This window comes from Lissotriton helveticus, chromosome 7, assembly GCF_964261635.1.
Source record: "Lissotriton helveticus chromosome 7, aLisHel1.1, whole genome shotgun sequence".
Taxonomy (NCBI): domain Eukaryota; kingdom Metazoa; phylum Chordata; class Amphibia; order Caudata; family Salamandridae; genus Lissotriton; species Lissotriton helveticus.
In genome coordinates this window covers 1,587,522,366-1,587,547,907 of record NC_136068.1, presented here as the reverse complement: position 1 = coordinate 1,587,547,907, position 25,542 = coordinate 1,587,522,366, and the positions used below count along the sequence as shown (strand labels likewise).

Sequence of the window (25,542 nt, the reverse complement as noted above, 5' to 3'; positions counted from 1 at the left end):
CAGTTGTGCTACTACGGACTGCGGCTATGCTTCCAGAGGTGGGGTGTCATGTGAAGACTCTATGAGCCCTCTCCAGTGCGAGAAAGGGGTCAGTCCCTCTGGGGCTACCTCCGCGTTGAGCCTATTCTTCAAGAAAGCTGCCATGTCAGATCCTTTTACTTTTTCCAGAATCCTATAATTCTATTATTATTGTGGTTGCTGCACCACTCAACATCCTCCACTCGCTTGTGCAGTACATCCGGTGCTCCAGCTGCTTACCTTGTCCTTGTAATACCATCATAATCGGTTGTAGTTCCCCAGGGCACCCTCATTGCCCGCCACTCATAATAGTCATTGCATAGTACTCCAAAATCAATGGCAACTTTATCAATTTTGTGCTCAAGGACCTCTTTGGTTTTATTACCAGCTTTCAGTATCTGGCTCAGGGACACATTAGCCTCTTTCTCTTCCGTGGTACGACACCCCTCCCCCCCACCCCACTAATGGCTGGGCACTGTCTATTTGGTGCAACAGAGTTTAATCCATACCTGAGTGAAACCTGATGTGGTACTCTTAGTGGTACTGCGGTGACCCATAAGATCTTTGGGCATAAATGTCTTTCTGATGCTGGTGTTGTAGATGCAGTGGTCACCTCCACTGTCCATTGCCATGACTCTTACGGTTGTGCGCCCAAGACAGTCCGCGATCTACCGCACTCACTCAGCTGCTCTCCAGGCCCAGATTACTGCTTGCTGGTCGCTTGCTGGTCAAACATTCCGTGTTCCCACCATGTCTCAGCATTATCGCTGCTCCACTGGAGAGCAGCCCTTCAGTGGTCATCGGGGCAATAGTAGGGGTCTGGTCACTGCTTGCAAAGCTCCTGCCATGCTGTGCTTTGACCATGCAGTGTGTCACTATCTTAGCCTGTCTGCTCCAATTGCCCAGTTGCGGCCGGCATGGCACATGGGAGGGGAGGCTGGCGTGGGGTTGCTTGGGGGGAGGATACAGGCGAGTGGTTGCGAGGGAATGGGGGTCGAGAGGGAAGGGAGGGTCGAGAGGGTAGGGAGTGTCGAGACGGAAGGGGGGGGTCGACGAGAGGGAATGGAGGGTCGAGAGGGTCAAGAGAGAAGGGAGGGTCGAGAGGGAAGGGGGGGTCGAGAGGAAAGGGGGGTGAGAGGGAAGGGGGTATACATAATCATTTTTTTGTAAACGTTCCTTTCTCGGATCCCGCGTTTTCTCCGTTTCAGCTCCTGGTTTCCTGCATCCGCAGGAACAGGAAGCAGGCAGCCTCCCTCCCTCCCCCTCCCCTAACCCAATCACAATGCTGCAATGGCAGCGTTGTGATTGGTTAGGACACCGACCACACAGCGTCTATGGGGAGCCCATTTTCTCCACGTGGGCTGCGTGCAGCCTACATGGAGAAAAGGGAGAGTGTTCATGACTGGTTTGATTGGCCACAGAGGGCCGACCAAACAGTCAGGGCCTGCAGCATTGGGCAAGCCACTCCTCCCCTGCCCTCAAGCAGACCCGCCCGCCCCCAACCAAACCCTTCTACATTCTCGCAGTGCGAGAAGCAGAGACATAAAATGGTGTTTATAATCCCATTCTATGTTTCTGCTTCTCGCACTGTAAGAAAGCAGAGGGGTGATGTTCCTCCGCCCACATGGAGGAGCCACCCCTGCAAATGCCCCTCATTACTCCTCAGCTTTTGCCAGGATCGGCTATGCAGACCGTCCTACTCGACTGGAGAATCGTTGGCTCACAGTAAGTAGGTTATGCAGCCCCCTTACCATACATAAGAGTCCCCATGCCATCAATTCATCAGGAGATTTGGTTTTCCCCCCTGTCTCACCTTTCTGTCACACCTCGAGCACCAGTGAAGACTCACCCGAGGTGGCAGTCGCCCTCCTGCAAATACAGTTTGGAGCCAAGTAATGCCGCAGCATTAAGGGAGAAGCTGTTTAATTAACAAATAAGGTGAAGTGCATTTAATTTTAATAGTTGACTCGTTTTTCCCTTGTGGAACCCAGACCATTCATAGATGGCAATCTGTGCCAGGGTAGCCTCGATCTGGGTGCCAAAGCGCTATGCGGGGAATCAAGCAAGAGAGCAGAAGGGGCCAGTGCGTCCCCCAGGCTGGGAGCCAGGAAGCTTTGGCTGCACACGAGCCGGGCTCCCTGCGAGCGAGCCAGGCAAAGACAGCTACCCTACAAGGCCCTGGCTGGCCACCGTGGTCAGCCCCACCTTCCTCTGGATGCATGTGGAGAGCAGCGCTGAGCTCATGGGCATGGAATAGGGGTAGGTGAGTAGTAGCACTGCAGCATGCTGGCGAACTTCTCTCCGTGGGCATTCAGTAGAGTTTTTTTTCAGAGCTCTGTGCTCCGTTTGGAGTGCAGAGTCCCAGAACTCCGTGAACTCTGCCAGTGGAGTGGAGTTCACCGCCCACCCCATGTCAAATGGTTTGTTTCTATACCGGTGGAATTAGACCCCAGCTCATAGAATTACAAATGTTCACAATTGCAGGGCAAAGATGCCTTTCAAAGTCTGACAGAGTCTGGTTGCACATGGGTCAATAGAGGAGCCAGATTTAATACTAAAAAATTTTAGGATAAAGATTCTATACTTAAGAGAGAAAATGAAGACAGTGTTGTTTTTTTAGCTGAGTATAACTAAAGTCATCTAAGGCGTCATAAGAAGAGGGTGTGAAAGAGGTATGGTGGCTTCAAATTTGACAACCATTTCTTCACACAAAGTAGTGGAGGTTGATAGGCGTTAATTTCAAGCCCCGCCCCTTTCGTACATTATGCTTATGAGTTAGCGGAATGTGTCTAACTAATTACTTGCATTTACGCATTTACATTTATGTCCTTATTATTCAGTTATTCACTTATGTGTGTGTGATATCATTTCAGTGTTCTTAGCTTAGCTTGTGTGCCACCATTTTGAATCATTTCTCTCTATGCGTGCAAACTGCACTTGCTCATCCCCCTCCCGTAGGAATAGGAATAATTCCTCATGTCAGCATATTTTCATTCCTTGGTTTACTGTAGCTGAAACTCCTGCTAACGAACATCCTTATCAGGCCGTTCTCATGTATTGGAGATGTAGCGGCCTGGCTCTGTGTCCTTGGGAGATGATAACAAGTGTTGCTATTGCAGGTGCAGATGCCTCTTGTATGAGGCCATTGTCCACACTCTTGCGGGACCAGTATTTTTCCATTATGGGCGTGTTTTACTCTGCCTTCTCGTATTATAATGTATCACCATGATGATGTGAGTCAGTCCTTCTCGACACACTCTTAGGGGTGAGGTCGATATAGGGCCCTCTCATATGGGAGTTTGTGGCCTAATAAACTTGCTTTGGTTATTCTTCTCCACTGTCTGGCTGACTTATTCTTGGGTAACTATAGGTGAGTGAGGTAAGTCACTCGGGTGGAATTTAGCCACGCTTATCAGATGGCGCCCGAACAGGAAATCCGCGATTAGGACCTTTCTCACCCATAAGCGGGTAGCAGAAGGCCGGAGACCCTCTGGTTGGCACGGTGGGCTCGGGTACCCACTTGGTGCCGAGCTGGGTTCTCGCAGCGCTGCCCCGCCCTGCTGATCGGAGGAGGTCTCGGTTCATGATCCTACGCCGGAGTCCAGAAGGCGGAACTTTGGAGCTGACCGTGTTGGTCCAGACAGCCGGAAGTGGAAAACGGTAGAGGTCGGTACCGCGAGCAGAAGGTAAGTGGTCCGACTGGTGGTTGAAGGAGCCGGAGAGCTCCGTGAGAACGGTGTGTCTCTGGTGATTGGAGGAGCCGGTGTGCTTCTGGGGCTAGTGTGCTCCGGGGAACTCAGAGTGCAAATGGCGCTCTGACAGGCTTGACGGAGATTGGGGAACGTTGGTTTGTAGAAATCCGACTGGATAATACTGCAGGTTGGTGAGCGGCTTGCTACGTGAGGGTTTTGGGCTCACCCGAACACCTAAGACGGTGGTTTGCGGGAGAGTGCCGGGTCCCGCGTGGTGTGGTGCATGCCGATTTGTAGTGCTGCCCAGGAGACGGATTGGTTCCCCAGCCTCGGAACAGCGGGTGTGAGCTGTTCGGTCTGCGGTAGGGTCCAGGTTCCCCAGGACTTGGTCGACGGGCCTTGTCCCATTTTTGTAACACATGTTTTGGTGTGGATTCTATGTAATAAATATATGTATATCGAAACTGTGAGTGTGACCTGTCGGTAATTGAGTATATGAGTGGGAATTTTTGTGCCGTTGTGTGATTGTAGGAGAACAAGATGCCGTGTTTTAGTAAGTTGCGGTGTTTCGGGTGTTGCGATGAGGTTTCCGATGTTAGATTGGCGGAGAGCCAGCCACGCTTATCAAGGTACGCGTTGAGAAATTGTCATATACATTCGACCCCTGCTCTGCTAAGGGGTAGTGTCCAATTGTTGCATGTCATGAGCACTAGCACTTATTTTTCTGGATTGGGAATTAATTTTCTTTAAAAGACTTTGGCTTAGAACACAAGCGACAAAGGAAGAAAAGGGGTAAAAGAAGGAACAAGTAAAAGATGGGAGAGCAATGACATGGGGAGAAGAAAACAGAGATCTAAAAGAACCTGTGAGAGTGAGATAAAGAGTCAGAAAGTGTAGCTTGCTGGACAAAAGAGGCATGAAGCCGAATTACATCTAGGCAGCATTAGTGTTCAGCAGTCCTATCATTCAGGAGCATCAATACAGGCACTCTCTTCTGCGGGCCGGCTAGATCGCTGTCTAGTATTGCCTTGCCATAGACTTACCATTCTAGTCTTCTCTACTTCTTCAGTCACCACTTTTTACCAGCTTCTGTCAACTTTTTCAACCTCAGGTTTACAGTACCACAGCCTCACCACTCCACAGCCTCATCACTTGTGTCTTTCTATAGCTCATTAAACCTTTAACACCTTGTGCCCAAATGTGTGGACAGACAGTTTGACTGCGACCTTATCCTTGGGAAGGGGCAGTGGTGGAGTATGTGTAGTCTGCAGTTTGAGTCCTCAACTCACCTTTTCACAAGCTTTTCACATCTGCTTCCAGCTCTGCTGCCCTGGATACCATGGACGTGGGTGTACTGCAGACACACAGTGCTCAGGTGAGCGCTCGCCTCGCCATGGAAGGACGGGTGGACGAGGCCAGGGACCTTGCCCTTGCACAGAAGCATCTCATCGACCAAGTCATGTGAGTGACAACAAAGAAGGGTGCCCTAAAGATCATGTGTAGTGGGTTGAGGCCAGTGGCCATGGTGTGGTTTAAGGCCCGTATAGAATTTACGATTGCCTGGTCATGTGTCCTCCTCGTCACAGTCGTTACACTATGAACTACGCCTACGCCATCAGTTAGATCATCAACCGCCCCATATAACTTTTTTTTAAGACAATCCCTTCTATAAGAAGTAAAAGGGATTGTCCATCACCAATCTTCATGATTTCTACAAATATTGAAATGTAAAGCAAATCCAATCCTGTGACAAAATAATTATGGTTTGGAGGGCTGGGCAACTATAGCTGTCACAAGGAGGATTAGAATTAGATTAGTGAAGATTAATGAAGAATAATGAATGCTAGGTTTTTGCCCATGTCCCCCACTTTTAATTTGAGATATAGTGCTTAGCATATTCCCCCAGAATTCCTTGAATTTCAGGCATGCCCATAGTGTATACAACGTTGTACCCATTTCCCTGCGTTGCCTCCAGCAGGTCATTGGGCGTGGCCTATCTATCTTATGCAGGCACGCTGAGGTGCAGTGCCACCGATATTTAATCTTCTAGACAGTTTGCCATCCTTGTGCATGGTGGACAAAGATGTGAGTTTAAACAGCAGAGATGTACAGAAATTGTAACTCTTTCAAGCCCACTGGCACTTTTTATAAATGCTTATATTTCAAAGACTACTATATGGTTTTACACCCATCTACTGAAAGCACGCTTTCTGAGCAAAGTTCTACTTTAATGCCAAGTTTTGTAGAAATGAGTTGAGTGGCTTTGACTCTATACTGCGAGCAGAATTTCCTGTGGGAGCTAACATAAAAATAAGAACACATCTTTTTCACCCCCCCCCCCCACCTCTGCCTATTAACCTTTGTCCCCGTGCACAGATCTGCACAAAAAATGGCTGGCCAGACCGTATTTGACTATGCCAAGTGATTGCCCGATTTGGTGCAGACCAGTCCATTGGGTCAAAGGTTATACACTTATCTTAAATGCCTTTTCAATGGAAAGTATGGCACAACTATAACTGCAAAGTGGTAGTTGCCACTGTGTAATATATTCAGTGAAAATGAACAGATAAAAACTGAGTAAACCATTGAAATTCACCAGTTAAAACAGGTGGAGGCAAGATGGCGCTCGGCTGACCTTGCCTAAGTGCAGCTCCGCTGAGCCTCCCCACATGAACCGCCGATCTTAAACCCCACGATTTACCCTGCAGTATTGTCGTGGCCCGTTGACAGCAGACAAGATTGAGATGCCGTTGAAGTTTCTTTCCAGCGCCCTGGATGTTTTCTTCGTGAAAGAGCGTCGGAAGCCTTTACCTTTGCTGCGAGGAGCCTCACGTCTCTGCTCTTCTCTGCCTTCACTGATTATCGCTGACCTGCGCAGCCCCTGCCCGGGCTCAGAGCCAGCCCCGCGATCTAGGCGAGGCATGGGAAGCACAAACCGATCTCCCCACCGGCTCCCCCAGAGGACTGTCTGCATTGGGATAGCGCTCCTGCTGCTTAGCGCTAAGAATAAAGTCGATATGACGGGTAAGAGGGGACGCGGTGGGAGGGTCAAGTCAACCCCTAGCCCCCTGCTGGGGACCTATTTCGGCATTCTACAACGAGGGAAAATGACCGAGTCCACAGGCGCAAGGTCCAGGATAGGAGTTATAGGAAAGAAGCTTAAAAAAGAGGTTATTTTGCCATCTGTACATAATGAACTAGAACCAGAGACTAAGAAACTGATATTTTCCGGGGGAAAAAGCCAAGCTTGCCGCATTAAGAACCCCAATGGCGCTCAGCTACTAACAACTGCAAAATTCACCACATTCAATCAAATAGTGAATGCAGGAACTGGAAATGATCTCCAGGCAGAGGAAACTCTCAAGGAAGGATCAACTGTAACGACATTAAATAAGGAAAATGGAAAAATAAAGGAAATCGCTATCCCTCCCACAATTCCACACGGCGGTTTGTCTGAGGGGAAGGTGGCAGGTTCAGAGCTGGGGGATATTGTGAACAATATTCTGAATACAAACCGAGTCCCTGTAATTGCTCCCCCAGACCCTTGTGACTCTGATTGCTTGGACTCTATCGGTGAGCTGAAAACACCGGATCTGGTTGAATCTTGTTCTTTGACCGAGGGCTCGGAGCTTTCTGACATTGGCGTCATTGGCGTCTCGGCTTCTGATGGGGGCAAGGAGGGGAACAGATGGAGCGGCGGTTCAAACACCGATCCCTCTAAGAACAGAGGGTCTATTGTGAGAGCTAGGAGGGGGAGCTATAGGAGACGGCGCAGGTCTAAGGAAGTCCTTTCCTCCAACAGCGATGATGACACCGACACCCACACTAACAATGGCTTGGGATGGGACTCAAGATGGGACTGTGAGGAAACAAGACTTGCGGCTTTGCCCGGCTCCGGGTCATCTCATCTTAACATGGGGATTACTGCTGGAAGCGAGAACCCACAACAGAAACCCACCCAAGGCCCTCCTCTAGCAGTCATCTTACAGTCCATCAAGAGTTTCCAAGCTGAGGTCAAAATTGACAACCGAGGATCGCGCCTAGCAGTTAACAAACTACACGGGAAAGTCCAGAAGGTGGGAAAGACCTGTGCTGCAATAGCGGGATGCATGGCTTCTGTTGAAGCAAGGATGGACCAACTCGAGGAAGATGCCAGCAATTTCCAGAAATCCAGCGAGGAACAGGAGTGCGCTGTTAATGATCTGCTGTTGAAGATGGAACAACAGGAAAACAGACAAAGAAGGAACAATCTTAGATTTCTAGGGATCCCCGAAGGAATCGAGAAGGATGACCCTAGGAAATTCATGATTTCCCTTCTTAGGGAAACTTTCCCCGAGCTGAAAGACTGGGACTGGGACAGAGAAGTACAAAGGGCCCACCGATTCCCTCTGTCTCTCAACAAACGAGTACAGGCCCCACAACTATACCCTCGGTCGATGCTGGTGTTTCTCGGCAACTCTCTTCTCCGAGATGCCATATTTGATCTGGCAAGACCTAACAGTAAAAAGTCATTTGAAGGTTTCACCTTCTTCACCAGGCCAGATCTCGCGCACGCTACAGTCAAAAGAAGGTGGAAACTAAAGCAGTTCATCGATCCCCTACAGAAGTTGGGGGCTATTGTGTACCTGCAGAGTCCAGCCAGACTGAAGGTCATCTTTAATGGGACCACTCGTAGCTTTGTCTCTGAGATACAAGCTAGGGCATATCTTGATGAAATTTCAGCTCAGGAAAATGGTTAATACTATTGTGTTCTAATAGGGGATTAAGGCAAATGAATTAGAATCTTTTTTTCTCCTCTCCTTTTTTTCCTTCCTCTATCCTTCTTAGGTGCAGGGTATTTGTCTCGGTTCTAGGTATTCTGAAAGAAAATTGTTAATCTATATGTTCGTAAAAAAAAAAAACAACAAAAAAACATTTTTTTCTCTCATGTCCTGCTCTTAACTTTGTTAATATGATTCATAGGATTATAGATTACTAGAACGGGCACAGCCTGGGGTTTATGTTTTGTCCTTAATTATTCTTTTTGTTAATCTTCTACTCATACGGGGAGGGCTCAGAGGAGGCACGGTGGGGCTTCCGGACGGACGCTACACCCCTGGTGACGCAGCCAGGTAACCTCCAAGGTTGGTGGGGGGTGAGGGGTGGGGGGGTGGGTCTTGGGGTGGGGGGGAGAATGGGAGAATGGGAATGACGGACAGGCTATTAAAATCCATGTCAAAAAAGAGTAGGAAAACGCACGTAGGGTTCAGAGGAAATTTGAAAGAAGGGGTCAACAGCTTTGGCACTCTTACATCGGCAGTATGGCCAGGATAAAAATAATATCTTTAAATATATGTGGTCTAAATGATCTTAAAAAGAGACAAACAGTGGCAATTGGCCTACAAAACTGGGGAGCAAATATTGTATGCATGCAAGAGACTCATATCGAAGGAACACAGAGCCATATTTTGAATACACTAGGGTATACATTGGTGTGTGCTACCTCACAAGGGGCTAAGACACGGGGGGTCGCCATCTTGCCTAAAGGGAGTGGGTATGCTTTTAGCAAATCCAAAACTGACAAATTTGGCCGCTGGGCTATCACCGAATGCAACTATCAAACAGGCCAAAAAATGACCATCTGTGCTATTTATGGGAGTAACTTAGATGATCCTGTGGTCATTGATGAGGTCTCCAACGAACTTTCACACTGGTCTCTTCCGCTCCTGGTTTGTGGGGATCTCAACATAAATCTCCCGTCCAACTGGTCTCTGAAGAACGATTGGGTTTATAAAGGGCGAAAACCAAAGGTTTTTCGTGCTATCAAGAATCTATGTTTAGCACATGGGCTTGTGGACAGTTGGCAGACTTCCAACACTAATAGTAGTGATTTAGGTTACACTTATTACTCTAATCCACACCATACACACGCCAGATTAGACTATATGTTCATATCAAACTCCCTTAGTCAGGACTGTCAAATTGTGAAATTGCCCCGCGTACTATCAGATCATAATCCCCTTTTTTTACTTTAAATACTAGATTGGCTAAATTAGAACAACACCTTGGACATTTGAAAAAGCCCTATTGAATGACTCCCAATATTGTCTCCATATGAAAGATTGGATCCCCAAATTTCTAGCAGAGAATATTAACAGCACCTCAATAGAAATTGTATGGGACGCTCTAAAAGCCGGGATCCGGGGCGAGACCATGCTATTCTCACTCAGATCAAACAAGCAGGAGAAGGAGGAGATACGGAGGTTACAGGATAAGCTCATGATAGCAGAAGTAGATCTTGTTAGAGCCACCAGCGATAGTGATCCAACTGGGGATATCTCGCGTAGCTTAGTCCAAGTAGCAGTTGCTAAAGCAGCAATCACTAATATTTTTACAGACAAAACAATTCGGAAAGCCACTGCACGAAAAGAACTAGTATATGAAGTAAATGAACAAGTGGGTCATCAATTGGCAGTTCGAATGCGGCAACAAACTAATGTTAACTTAATTAGGGAGATTAAAGACCCAGTGGCAGGACAACTAAAAGACCCAGAATTAATCAGGGATGCCTTTTATCGGTTTTTATACAGAATTATACTCTGAAGATAGCAGTGGGGACATAGACGAAATAGAAAGGTATCTAAAGAACTGTGAAAGCGGCAGCCTTGAGGAAAACACACAGCAGGCTCTAGAGGAAACTCCTAGTATAGAGGAGATGTTAACGGCTGTCAAGAGTCTCCCGAAAGGGAAGGCAACAGGACTTGACAGTATCCCCTCAGAGTTCTATGGTACATTTATAGATCAAATCAAGCATATATTGATTGACTTGATTATTCATATCTTCTCTGGGGGTCAGCCACCTAGATCCTGGTCCAGGGCTAAAATTGTGATCTTTGCCAAAAAAGGGAAGCCCCCTGAACTCCTGGGGTCATATCGCCTCATAACTCTTATAAACGCCGACTCCAAAATATACTAAAAAATCTTGGCAAACCCGGTAGCACCAATTATACAAAAAGTAGTTGCCAGTAGCCAACATGGTTTTGTTCCCGGGAGGTCGACAATAAATCACATCCAGAGGGTTATCACGCTTTTTGATGGAACAGGAACTGCAGGAGACCCTATGGCCCTAATCCTTCTGGATGCAGAGAAGGCTTTTGATAGGGTCTCCTGGCAGTTTCTCTGGAAAGCAATGGCAAAGATGGGATTTCGAACTGGGTTTATCCAGGCTACACAAAAAATGTACGTTAATCCTAAGGCTGTAGTATCCGTTAATGGAAACTTAACTAAGGAATTCCTTATATCCAGAGGCACTCGCCAGGGCTGCCCTTGCTCGCCATTGCTCTTTGCAATATACATAGACTCTTTTATTCGCTACCTGGAAAAAAATGACAGCATTGCACCTATCATATCACAGGGACACGCTACAAAAACGTTAGCATATGCTGACGATATTGCTATAGTCACCACTGATCCTATAGGTGCAATGCTGAATATCGAGGCCGAGGCGGTGAAATTTGGACTTGTCTCCGGTTATGCACTCAATCAGGGGAAGACACAAATTGTTTTATATCAAAAAACTGTGATGGACGACCCTAGAGTAGTAAAGGGAGCAACTTACCTGGGGGTTATCATCTCCTCAAACCTGGAGGAAGTTGTGGATATTAATGTCAAGCCAATGCTGAACTCAATGCATAATGATTTACGACGCCTAGATAACCTTCATCTTTCTATAATTGTGAGAGCAAACGCAATCAAAATGGTGTTTTTTCTAAAAATATTATATTTATTTAGGGCAATTTGCTTAGAATTCTCTAACCAGTGGCTTACCTCAATTGAACGTACATTCTCAAGATTTATATGGGCGTATGCACAACCCAGACGAGCATATAAATATCTCACTCTTCCTAAAGATAGAGGCGGGCTAGCCCTTCCTAATCTGAGACGATACTATTGGTCATGTGTATTACTTTATAGTAAAGAACTACTACAAGAGGGGGATAACACAGAAGACCATACAGTATCGATCTTCCAACTGCTATTTGGAAATTGTAGTAATGGCTATCTATGGAGGCATATTCATGACAGCTATCACAAAAAGGTCAAATTTAAGACTCTCTATAGCTGTTTTAAAGTATGGAAAGCCATAAGAGAAGCATTTGGAATAGGACAAATCTCACACTACACACCGATATGGAATAACCCAATTCTTCCACCAATGGTTTTCAAGGACAATTGTGTAAGCAAGTGGCATAGAATAGGAATTACACAATTAGGGGACATGTTTACAACACTGGGGATTAAATCTTTTGAAGCTTTGAAAAAAGAATACAGTTTAGACTGGCGGGATTTCTTTAAATACCTCCAAATTAGGGATTTTTTAACTCGCAAACTTGGAGCCAGGACATTGGAGGAAGAATCTACTGTAGTAGAGATGATCATACACTCTAAAAATCATACTATAGGTGGAGTTTATGCGCTGCTGTTGACCATACTCCTGGACGACTTAGAGAAAACATCATTGAAGTGGCAAGGCAAACTTGAGATTTCAAACAAAGGCTTTCTACACACCTATCAGCTAGCTCAAACTATTCTGATCTCCACCAAACTTCAGGCACAATTCTACAAAACCTGCTTTTTTCTTTATTATACACCTGACAAGATTGCAAAATGGGGAACCGGCAAAGGGACCTGTTGCCCGAGATGCAACTTACCTATAGCCGATTCCATACATATTTTTGCTTTTTGCCCCGGATTAATCCCTTTAAAGCAAGACATAGAGAGGTTCTTATGTGCCGTTCTTCATAGAGAGGTGACTTTGTCAAAAGAGGCAATGGTACTTGGGGCAGATGAATCAGATAGCATTGAAAGTGACCAAGAGTTCATATTTGTAGCGATGGCTGTCCTACGGTTATGCCTAGCCTCCGCTTGGCTCGACCCGTTAGCACCCTCTTTCCAGCAGTGGCTAGCTAGGCTACTGGCGGTACATAATATTGAGACAGCCATTTATCAACGGAAAGGTAATCAGCGGCGCAAAAGGGGTATGAAAATCTGGACCCCTCTTACACAATGGCGGGATTCACAAACATAATGTAATCTAATGTACCTACAAGGCTGTAATGTATATAGGATTATTATAATTTTTTTTGGTTTATGTATCGATGCGTTAAACAAAAAGGAAAAAACAATGTAATGCTCATGATGTTAATGTGCGTATACTTACTGTCCGTCATACGGTGGATCGGGGGGGGGGGGAATAAATGTAAAACCATGAATAAAAACTTTTTAAAAAAAAAATAAAATCACCAGTTATGCTTCATGGTGCACACAATGCACACTGTAAATAACGTGCCCCCCCCATGTTTTACTCTTGTTAGACTAACTTTTTTTTCCTGTGCCATTGGCGAATGGATGTTTTGAGCATGGAGAGCACAAAACAACAGGCAACACACAAGTCTCCACAGAAACCTTAATCTGTTCTGTATCAGTTGTGACTAGCTCACCAAGTATGACAAGCCTCTTCCTTTCAATTCTGGTACTCTTAGTACACCAATTCCGATGTGACCAGAAAACACAAGGCACTAAAATGCACAGAATTAACCAGGAGTTACTCGCACCTTACTTAAGGCCGTGCAAGCTCTCTGGCTCTAACCCCAGTTCTCCTGTTCCTTTCACACCTGTGACTTGGCTCTGAAATCAGTATCAGCTGTCATGCCTCGTGGATGTGTGTGGAAAACAAAGAAGCATACATTCCAAAGACTGCTGTTTTTAGGTCTAGGCTTAGTCAGCACAAGTGTCAAATAGACCTGTTGCTTTCTGTGTGCTTATTGTGGGCTTTCAACCATTGGCTTTCTTTGACCAGGCTCTTTGAGCCATTGGCTTATCACGTTGTCATTCAATCCAGTGGAATATTCATCTCTTTGCTACGCTAATGACTGGTTGGATGTATCCTATCGCCTCCGCTCATATACCAGCATTGACTGTATGAGGAACTACTTTACAACTTGATGAGGAACAACTGCCCAATATGCCCATATGCTGCTAATATACCTGCCCAGTATGTTCACTATGCATGGCTATCTCCAGTGTGTCTCCATGTGTTATAACCAGTGGCAGCTGGTAACATTTGAAAGTGGTGCTGTCTAAAAGTTAGAAGCGAGTAAGCCCGATGGACAAATGTGCAGTTAAAGAGTCTCCTCCCACAGTGAAAAGTTTGGAAAAACATTGGTGCATTTTAAAGCATATTTTAATAAATAATTTAGTGAAAAAGCAAGGTTTATAAAGCAATTGTGAATGTGAATTCTTGAAATATTTAAACACATTAAAAACTGCCCCATATCTTACTGCACTAATATGTTCAACAGTTACTGTAGGGTGCAAATTGTATTGTGCAACAACTTCAGTGCTTTAATCCAGTGTCTTGCACTAAGTGCAACATCGACTTTGGAAGAAAACGCTCTAACCAGACTCGGGGAAACACCCACAGCTGCAGGCTCCAATCAGTAATATAGAAATATGTGACTACAGGGCTTTTGGTTGGGTGAAAAAAATGGGGCCTCTAAACTTGGCGTGGCTTAACCATATAAACTAAATTTCTGTGATTCCCAGAGCGTGCCACTCGACTGATATTTTGATTTCTCTTTGAGCTTTCTGCGATTGCATCCAGATATATAACACAATAACTGGCATACACCTAAAACATGCCAGGAATATTGGCTTTGTCGATGGCTGTTAGCATGTTTAAGATAAATGAGTAAAAACAATAATTTTGTTGTAAATATTTAATATTGAAAATGTTTCAATTCTGAAATTGTGAAACTGTTGATTAAATATAATTGCGGCCTGTGTAAGGTGTATTGCTCTTCAGTTTTGCACACTTTGTTAGACATGTATGACCTTTTTCTCTCCACATCTCATCCATCTGCATATCTTAAACCTCATCTCTTTCCTCTTCTTCAACCTCTTTTCACTCTCTCATGAGTGCACTTCCTCGCATCTCTTTCACTTCTCTACGCCGAAAAATGCACTGCACTCTTTTTCTATCGCCTTGTCAATATTTTGACACTGTGTGCCCCCTTCACACACATTTACACAGAATTTCAATTGCAACTGGAGTGTGTGACCATTGCTCTGTGGATAGGCCAATCCACTGACAGGCACTTTGAGATACTTACAGTGCCTTCAGCCTCAGTTACTTCCTGCTCCCGGCTCCATATTCAGAGCAGGCAGGGCAGATAGTTTAGGAAATGCAGCCTAGACTTAAATACACTGATTTATTTAGAGGTATGACCTGACATATTATCTCTAAATAAATCAATGTATTTTGATATTTCTTGCAAAAAAATGTAGGAATTTCAGAGGGGTGCAGGTCTAGAGCCCGAGGCAGAAACCACCCCTAGTTAGAATATTAAACCCAGGCCTGTTGACTTTGCCAATGCTTTTTTTCATTGAAGAGTCTGGCTATGTTAAGCTTTCACAGGGCTGTAAGTAATTTCAGTGCCACCAACAAATTACCAGGAAATATATTGCCTTCCATGTGAGTGCAATATCAAACTCTCCAGCAGCGGGAGCCCCTTTTCTGTGTCTGCTCCAACCCAGCCAGCCATGCAGTGGACATGGGTCTGCTTGCTGAGAGTCCATGCCTAGTACACCTTCCCGGTACATATATAAGGGGTCCCCGTAAGAGAGGAAAGTGTATTGTGGACAACATACACTGGAATTATATAAACAAATACAAAACTTTTTGCGATTGGTAATTTTATTTATTACCCAATACTCAGTGATTGCCAATAGACAAAAATTAATCACATTAATTCATAAATAGTAAGGCCCCAAGGGGAGGAAAGGGAAGGTAGTGGTGCTCGGGGAGGTGTTAGATTGAGGAAAAGTGACACAGTATCAAAGAGGTAACCAATGTAATACCAATTAGCAAACATAGGTCAGAACAAATATAATACACAAGCCAAAATAAAAGGCAAATTACAAAATTGTTCATGAAAGTGAAATTCGACCGTCACATCTAATTATTAGATAAATCGGGGGTGTGCCGGAATTTCAACAAAAGGAAACAAGTCGACGTTTCGACCCCTAACAATAGGCCAATTGAAGTCCTTTCACGGGGTCTTCATCAGGACGTCACAAAGGGAGAAGGGATGATGGGGCAGTTCTATATAAAGGAATTTTGGGAAAATATGTTTTAGTGTGTATCACATAAATGACATGAAAAGGAAAAATAAGTTACAAACAATTAATTACCATGGAGTACGGCCCAGCCGGGCTCTGTACATGGAGAGACGTGCCACGCTGACCGTCGTGGTCAGTCTAATGAAGTGGAAACCTCAAAATAAAGAGGAGAGAAGATAATCAATAAGGTTTAGAGGATGAAAGCCTGGTTTGAAAACCTATTACATACTATAAATATTGGAACTACTGTTCCCAATTTCTACTCAGGGCTTTTATGTCAGTAAAAATCACATCGTGATTGTTCATGGGGGTATATAACACCAACATCAACCCAAAAAGGATTTCTAAAAGTACCTCTAGGTCGATATTGTACTAAGCGTCTGGGGTCCAAGGGATTTGAACAAACGCTTGGGGTCCAAGGAATTTGAAAAAAAAACCCGCGGCAGAGACAGAGACAAATTCTGGCTGTGAGGTAATTCTCCTATAGTAAAACATGGAGGAGAGATATTATCAAGTGGTGCAAGGCGAGTGGTGCTCTCATAAGGAAGTCCACGCTTCAAACTAGCAATTACTTACATAAAACGGGACAAAACCCGCAATCTACTTGAAGACGTATTGGCAGCCTCAGTCGCCGATGTGCGCTGCAGGTGAAAGCATAATCACCCTCAGTGCGGGAAATTGTTTTCCGTCTGTCTTAATATGACCTGGAAGGACGGAGAACAGGAGTCGATAGTTTGTTCAAGGTACAAGGTTTTCTATAATTTGACAGCATTTAAAGTTACTCACAGGAAAGAAAGCGGGCAGCCAGCGTCCGCACGATTCTACACTTAGAATCCGCCGTGACAGCAAAGCGGAGTTTTGAAGCGGGGAAAAACAATGTCCCGAGAGTGAGTAGTCCACCTCTGGGCGGGAATTCGTTTTCTAACTGTTGTGATTATATTGTTATCACGAGCTGGAAGGAGGGAACAAAAGGAGAGTCGGTAGATTGTTCAAAGCGCGCGGTTTGCTGAAATTAACCAGCATTTCAGATTACTCACGGGACAGGACAAAAACGGGCAGCCAGCGTCTGCTCTGATTCTCACGAAAACTCCGTGACAGCAACGCGGAGTTTAGGGGCGGGGCCAGATAATGTCCCGGGTTGGCAGAAAGGGAAGAGACTCGCGGTTAGAAGACAGACTTCAAAAAACCGGCTTTAGATTGTGCAGGGACTCTCTTGGGTTATTTTATCAATAGTGGTTTCGAAAATAATATTACATTTCAAACAACTGGTGCAACTCTAACGCAGTAGGTTGAAACCAATCTATGACCATTGTAGGTGGCTGTTTCACAATGGTATCAGTAAAGCCATAACTTTCATTTGCGCACCCAGTAAAAAATGTAAATTATTCCTTTTTAATTATCAATGGTGCTTTCATAAAAACGAATATTTAGAAATTAGTAATAAATTACAAAAAATTACAACAATTACAAAAGATGGGTGCAACTCTCACGCAGGAGGTTGAAACCTATCTACGGACATCACAGGTGGCTATTTCGCAATGGTATCAGTGAAACTCAAACTTTCATTTACGCACCCAGTAAGAAATATGAATTATACCTTACTCTTGTAGATTGATAATTATTACAATGTGATGTTTATACACATAACTCCATTTTGAAAATCAGTAGTATTGGTGCAACTCTCACAGAGGAGGTTGAAGACCATGCCACTAGGCAAAGCTAAATATTGGGAGCCTTCATGGACAGGGCAGGTCTTGATATTGCTATCATCATCAGTTCATTACAAAAAACTCGTGCACTTCTCCAGCATGAGAGTGTAACGAGTATGTTGGACCATTACTACACAATTGGTTTTACCCCAGTGTTGCCAGTTGAGCAATGCTGCTGTCCTGCTCATTTAAACCATTCTTAATGGAGTCCAGAAGGGACATCCATTTGGACTCACGTGTATTCAGTACCAAGGGGAGATTGCCACCTCTTCTGCCCAGAGAGACCTTTTCTATGACGAACCATCGTAGGTCTGTTACAGTGTGTCCTGCTTGCAGCCAGTGGTCTACCAGAGGCGCCCCTGCTACTTTGCATCTTAGTCTACTAGAGTGGGACGAGATCCTGGATTTTATTTTCTGTTGGGTTTGTCCCACGTATACCTGGCTACATGGGCACCGGATGATATAAATAACCCCAGTGGAATTACAATTCGTGTAATGTTTTAAATTGTAAGTTCTGCCACTGTGGACAAATGTTTTAGTCTGGACAGTCGTCTCGCAAGCAGTGCAAGCCCCACACCGGTAATGGCCAATTACTGGGGGGAGGTTCCAAAGGGAAGTTAAAGTGGGTGGGCTTTCTGACTTTAAATAGGAATGGACCACCATGTCCCTTATGTTTTTGGCTCTCTTAAACGAGTGGAGGGGCAGTTCAGTTTGTTGGATGACATCCGCGACCAGGGGCCAGTTCTGATTAATGATTTTCTTGATGTCATTACTGCGTGTCGAAAAAGTTGTGACACAAATTATGCGGTTTTGGGCAGTCCTTGGTGAGCTCTCTGGATTGAGTAGGGTCTCACGTGGGTTATACCATGCCCGTTTTCTTGCTCTTTTCACCATCCTGGATGGGTATCCACGTGTAATTAGGCGCTCTGTTAGGACCTCGGACTCCTTCAGGTAGTTAGCTCTTGTGGAACAATTCCTCCTGATCCGGAGGAATTGTCCGACGGGTAGATTATCCTTGAGGCCCCTCGGGTGATGGCTCTGATACTGTAATAGCGAATTACGTTCTGTCGGCTTCCTGAACAGCGTTGTTTGTAGGTGATCTGCTTCAACATAAATGGAGATATCCAGGAAGGGTATACTTTCATTGCTGGATTCCATGGTGAATTGTATGTGCTGGTTACGAGAGTTAAGCCAATCATGAAATACCTTCAACTGCTCTGCATTTCCTTCCCAAATGCAGAGGACGTACTCCATGGTAATTAATTGTTTGTAACTTATTTTTCCTTTTCATGTCATTTATGTGATACACACTAAAACATATTTTCCCAAAATTCCTTTATATAGAACTGCCCCATCATCCCTTCTCCCTTTGTGACGTCCTGATGAAGACCCCGTGAAAGGACTTCAATTGGCCTATTGTTAGGGGTCGAAACGTCGACTTGTTTCCTTTTGTTGAAATTCCGGCACACCCCCGATTTATCTAATAATTAGATGTGACGGTCGAATTTCACTTTCATGAACAATTTTGTAATTTGCCTTTTATTTTGGCTTGTGTATTATATTTGTTCTGACCTATGTTTGCTAATTGGTATTACATTGGTTACCTCTTTGATACTGTGTCACTTTTCCTCAATCTAACACCTCCCCGAGCACCACTACCTTCCCTTTCCTCCCCTTGGGGCCTTACTATTTATGAATTAATGTGATTAATTTTTGTCTATTGGCAATCACTGAGTATTGGGTAATAAATAAAATTACCAATCGCAAAAAGTTTTGTATTTGTTTATATAATTCCAGTGTATGTTGTCCACAATACACTTTCCTCTCTTACGGGGACCCCTTATATATGTACCACTCAGCACCCAGGTCCCCGTGACTATATGGGTTTAACCCCCCCTTTTGTAACGTAGTACACCTTCCCTTCTCGATGCTTTCAAACAATTCAGAAAAGAAGGATTCAGAAAAGAAGGACCGGCAAAGGACCCTGAATATTCAAAACCTCATGTGGGTTTGTTTTATTATGAATTGAAGACTTAATGACAGAGCTTAGATTAAGGCACTTTATAAAAAATATAAATAAATAAAATAAAAAGAAGAAGAAACCTGCTCCTTTTCAGGAAAGCACATTTGGAAAGATGTGTGTTTTGGGCCATTTTTCTGTCCCTGTAAGATGTACAGAAAGAGATGAAAAAGACAATCATTCAGAACACTGAAGAGAGATGTTCAACTTTTGTGAGATATGAGAGACTCGCTTTCAGACCAGATGGGTTGCCTGCATTCATGCTGAAGTCCTGATGCGCCATGCAGTGTTCAATTTAATCCCAATAAATTCAAGTCATCATTTTCTGTGGATTGGATTAGAATGTATTTTTCAGTCTCTTCAGAAATATGTTAAACCTCTACATAAGCTTTTCTGGCTTTTGAACCTAGAAATGTTTAAAGGTGTAGAACATGAGCACGCTGGTAGTTGAATGTAAAGATCCCAGAGAGATCATTGGTTTTATAATCTAAAAGTTCAATAAGCATCAACAACTCTGTCTGATCTCAGTTAACACAAATGTGTGAACTATGCTTGTGTGATGGTCAGTGTTACTGCTTTCTTTGTTTCCTATTAGACGACATGCTGGGGAACAGTAAACCTACATCTTTTTCATATGGATATTTCAATGTATGACGATGTAATACGTGACTATGCTATGCAGCTATACATGTAAATTTGTGTGTGTTACATAAATGCCTGAACAAAATTTCAATAAAAAGAAATAAAAAAACGAAAAGCTCCCAGAGAGATCTCACAGCAGGTTCCTTTGAGGGTTGTAAGACCACAATCAGTGAATCCACTTAGATGGGTTATATAGGTGTGGTTTGGTATCGCTCGGTCTTATTCTGTTCTTCCTTCCCCACCTCTCAGTCTTTCCCTATCATCCTCTGCCGTTGTTTTCTATTTTGATACCTGAACCTCACATGATTTTATTTCCGCAGGAAGACTCACACGGACGTGGTCCGAGACTCTACATACGATGAGTGGGAAACCGCAATGGCTCCGATCTACGAAGACCTGCAGGCCTACAGGGTGAAGGTATGAGGATAATGCTGAGAACTGCTCTGTAAAACAGGCCCAACCTGAACCAAGGGGACGGTCCTATAGGGGAATCAGGAGGGTACCCGATGAATGTTTGTCATTGCCTGGCACTGTCAGCTGCATGTCAGCATCAAGTCTGTGTCTAACATAGACCTGACTCTGAACTGGCTCTCCCCCTTTCACCACATCCCCTGATGTCCCTAGAGACCCGGCCACTACTGCATAGAAGGTCTAAGCGCCACCAGGTGTTGGCAGGTCCAGGTTGAATCAATGGGTCTGGGGTTTTAGGTCATTACTCTACTCTTACACAGATGTTTCATGTTTTTTAGGGGAAAGCAAGCAGCAGAGACTCCCATGACGGCCCCACCAGTGGATCTAAGGTGAAAGAGACAGATTGTGAGAGAGAGGAAGAGAGTGCGTGTGCATGAAGGGCGTGTTACTCAAACATTTGTAAAAGAGTTGGGGGTCTTAATTCCAGTGCATCCTGTGCTATCATCAACCTCTGAGGATCCCTTGTACTTTAGGTTGTTGCCATGGTGTGAGAGGTAGCATGCAGTGTTTGACTGTCGGGATTCGAGGCAGTGTGTGATGGAGTTGAGGGCGAGCACAATGTAATGCTGAATCCTGTGTGCACATTGTAATAATGGCCAGACACTGGTTAAAGTGATAAGACAAGCGAGTCTTTATTAAAACCCCATCTAAAGTAGACCTGAGCTAACTGACTCAAATGTAACCCTGCACACTCCATGCTCCATGCTGGAACACAGGCCAAGCAACATCACACACATTGTGAGATGAGAGTTACTCTGTGGTTGTGCAAGCAATTTGAGATAGTTGTATTCAGTGTTTTAAATAAAGAGTTACAGGGATGTGTTATTTCAAGAGTTACTTTTGGTTTTAACTGTGCACACTGAAATATTTTGTGGTGGTGGAGTAATTATGTGTGCACTGCCATTTTCTATTATTTTGTGCTTGAATAGCACGTCTGTATCACTTTTCTTGCAGTCTAGGGATTATGTTGGGAAATACAATGTGTCAATTACTACCTAGATCCCTTTACCCACATGAGGGTCGCCCCATGTTTGAGTCCATCTATGTTTACATTTCCCTATGTCTCGGTATCCCTATTTCTATGCCTGCTATGTCATGTTGGGAGAGGATGTAGCCTTACAGCTAGAGCTGCCGACTTTGGAGCGGGGAGACCAGGTTTGAGCCTCAGCATCGACTTAACATGCTGTGTTCTGGGCACATCACCTAATCTTCCCGTGCCTACCAAAAATGAATGTGTCCTTGTGTAACGTAACTGATGCTCATATAAAGCGCTCCAATATCCTCGTGTCAAGTTTGCGCTGTATAAATCTGCAAAAGAATTTACTAAGTGATAGGTCGTTCCAATGCATGGAACCGGCCAATTTCTCTGATACCTTTATGGCTCACCATGGAGTACCTCAAGGCACGGCACTTAGCCGACCCTGTTCAATGTCTACCTGACTCCTCTAGCTCAAATTGTTCCGGAGTTCTGACTTACCATTGTGTCCCACACTGACGATACACAATTGGTACCCTCAGTGTCAGAGGAAGTGAACTCCAACCATCTTCAACTGGTGCCATACCTGGAAAAGATAACCAAATGGATGACTAACTCCAATCTAATACTGAACAGGGACAAAAGTGACCTAATGTTCCCGGGCAACTGCCAAGGGCCTTGGTCAAGGATCAGCTGGCCAAAGGACTGTGGTGCCCCTCCTACCCCAAGTCCTCCATAACAAACTTGGGGATGTGGCAAGACCACACCCGCTCGATGGAAACCCAAGCCACAAAACTTTCCTCAGTTTGTTTCGGCATCATGCGGATGATCTGGAAGATCCTGAGACTCATAGCAGAACAGGCTAGGAGAACCGTGGTCCAGGCCCTAGTGATCTAAATACTGGACTACAGCAACTCCCTGCATCTTGGTTCCCCTAAATACGTGACCGTACAAGTTGTCCAGAACGCCGCAACAAGGATGCTCCTGAAGATCCCTTAACAGGAGTCAGTAAGATCCTCACTGAAAAAACTGCACTGGCTCCCCATTCAATGAGGGTCAGATTCAAAACTTTATGCCTAGCTCACAGTGCCATGTCTGAGAGGGTTACAGCCCTGTTAAAAACCATCTTCATCCCATATGCCCCCAACAGATCTCTCACTGTGGAATTTTAGTTCGTGAACTGAACATCATCTGCGCCATCTTGCCCATCCCTCAGACTCACGTATGAACTAGAACGACGGCCATTTTAGGTACCATGGTCTCCCTGTTCACGATCGCCCATCAGTGCACTTCCCTGACCCTGCAAGCATCCCCCATGCACCCTGGCTGCCCCCGCTCTCACATGCACAAGTCATGAGCCCTCCCCTCCCGCATGACTCTGTCTCTGAGAATCACACCCCGCGCCTGACCAACACCTCCTTTCCTTCCATGAATACCCCTCCTTTGATGACCCCGACCTCTGAGCCTGATTGTCTGCACGGACCGCTGGTCATCCCTCAGCCTGAGGATACAGTTTATTGCCCACTACTGTATGCACTCGCCCCTCTTCAACTGAGCTACTATTGATCATGACCTCCCCACCCCATTGATTCGATCAGGCGCACACATTCCAAAGGAATCGGCAGAACACTCAGCTGCGTGATAGACCCCTCCTATTGTATGAGGGGTAAGGGCCTCTACTGTTGTCATGTTGGAATGGGCCGGAACTGGGGGGGTGCCGGGGATGTCATCCTCATACTTCACAATGTCTCTGTTGTAATAAAGAGTGTTCACATGTCTTAAACCAGTGTATAAAAGACGAAGCCTCAGAGAAACTTGTTAGAGCACCTCGAGACGATACCTTGTTGTCCGATCTGACGTGTTCTGCTCCGTCGGAATAAAACTTGTTTCCTGTGTTCCTGTCTCCAGCGCCTGCCTCTTTATTGGATAACTTTGTATGGTATTAGAGGCGTTTTTAACGCCGGGCAAATTTAACTTAGGAAACATCAACTAAATCGCCTGACCATTTTGAATTGATCTTTATCAATTGGCGTCCCAAACGCGGGGCCCATCAGCGACACGTGGATCCAGTGGGAGAGGTCCCGACGACAGAGTGAACGACTGCAACGATCGGGAGAGCTCCTGTCCGATAGACCCTCGTCTGACAGCCGATCATCTGAACTTCACTGATTCCGAGCAGACCTCTCCCGAGCGATCTACGGTCCTGACTGGGAACCACCAGGAGTGCCGCGATAGCAACAGAGAGTAGAGGACGATCGGGCGCTGGAAGCGGAAGACGAGAAACTGTCCATGCGGTCCGGGTAAGGTCGTGACACACGACGAATTGCGAAATTGATTGATTGTTCTTATTGATTGAAATACTAGTATTTGCTTTGTCGTTCTCTGAGATATTCGCTGCCCACAAACGGGGAGGAATAGGAATATTCTATCTCCCTTTGCGGATAGTGAAGGGTAGGTAACGCGGACTTTTGTCCCCCATTGTAATCTGCCGTGCCTACTTTTCTCCACATTGATTGATTGATTGAATCGAACATTGAATTGTTCGAAGTTGGTTCTCTTAAGGATCTTCTCTGCTTACAAACAGGGAAGAATAGGAATATTCTCTCTCCCTTTGTAGAGAGTGAAGGGTAGGTAACGCAGGCTTTTGCCCCCATTGTAACCCGTCGTGCCTATTTCATTCCTCATTGATTGATTGTTTGTCCAAACATTGACTGTTTGGAATTGGTTCTTTTTGGAGGTATTCTCTGTTTGCAAACAGCGCAGAATAGGAATATTCTGTCCAGCCTTTGCAAATAGTGAAAAGATAGGTAGTGCAGGCTTTTGCCCCATTGTAATCCGTCATGCCTATCTTCTCCCCATTGGTTAGTAGTTGGGTCAACCCGGACCGCTTATTAGAGATGAACCATCCAGCTCCATTGGAAGGCACCCCTAATAAGGACATGTTTACTAAGCAAGGACTAGTCGCTATAGCTTATAGTAAGTTATGGCATAAATATACAAAAAAGGATCCCGAAAGTCAGTGGCCACTGATAGGTTCTTTTGATGAAAATAAAATAAAAACGTTGGAAGCAGCTGTAAAAATAAATAAGGCAATGCCCACTATGCTCGATAGTATTGGCATGTGGCGCAAAGAAGCAGAACAGCGAAGGAAAAGAGAAGAAGCAAAAATAGTGAAGGAGTTACGAAAAGCAGCCCATCTGGCCGCAAAAGAACTAGATGAAGAAATAAGAAGAAAAGAGGAAGTTAAACAAACACAAGAATCAGGACTGGCAGGCCAATGCCCTGTCAGGACCCCCCCTACGCTCTACCCGGAGATGCCCTCCAAACAGCGGGCAAATGACGAGTTACTGCTCGGTCCTCCAATTATCTACATGCCCCCTCCTTATGCTCCCTGCCAGCCTCTAGCACAACACTCACCAGTTCAAAGTGCAGGCGAGGGTGACCCTAGCGCTAGTGCCCCGACTCTTACGGCCTTCTCACCGGCCGCATTAGTAACAACATCAGATGAACTCGAGACTGGCAAACAGCCAACAGCCAGACCAAATAGGTTGATCAAAGACGAGCGGGATGGAATTGACAAAATAGCAAAAACGCTGGTAGAACGGAAGGAGAGCGAAGAATATACGATGAATATGCACAACTCACATGCCGGTAGTCACAGACGGCATTTCATTTTGCGGTTCAGCTACCACACCCTGAATGCATATGAGGATAAGTACCAGAATAAGGGTCCTGCTAAACTGACGGCTCTATATAGAAGGGTCGATGTTGGAGATGGGACTGAGAGCGATGTGACGGACCTCTTCATGCAAACACTTGAAGTCTTCCGCCACCTCGCGGAACAGAAACCAGAGG

The 25,542-nt window shown here is 45.1% G+C and overlaps 1 protein-coding gene across 1 annotated transcript in view; it reads left to right on the top strand.

Moving 5' to 3' along the window:
- LOC144770548 (circularly permutated Ras protein 1-like) overlaps nucleotides 1-25,542 on the top strand; it is a 278,089-nt gene that overhangs the window by 242,252 nt on the left and 10,295 nt on the right. The window contains exons 17-19 of the mRNA XM_078655152.1: nucleotides 5,031-5,171; nucleotides 20,561-20,657; nucleotides 20,990-21,040. Of these exons, the coding sequence (XP_078511278.1) occupies nucleotides 5,031-5,171; nucleotides 20,561-20,657; nucleotides 20,990-21,040 (289 nt within the window). The remainder of the gene's footprint in view (nucleotides 1-5,030; nucleotides 5,172-20,560; nucleotides 20,658-20,989; nucleotides 21,041-25,542) is intronic.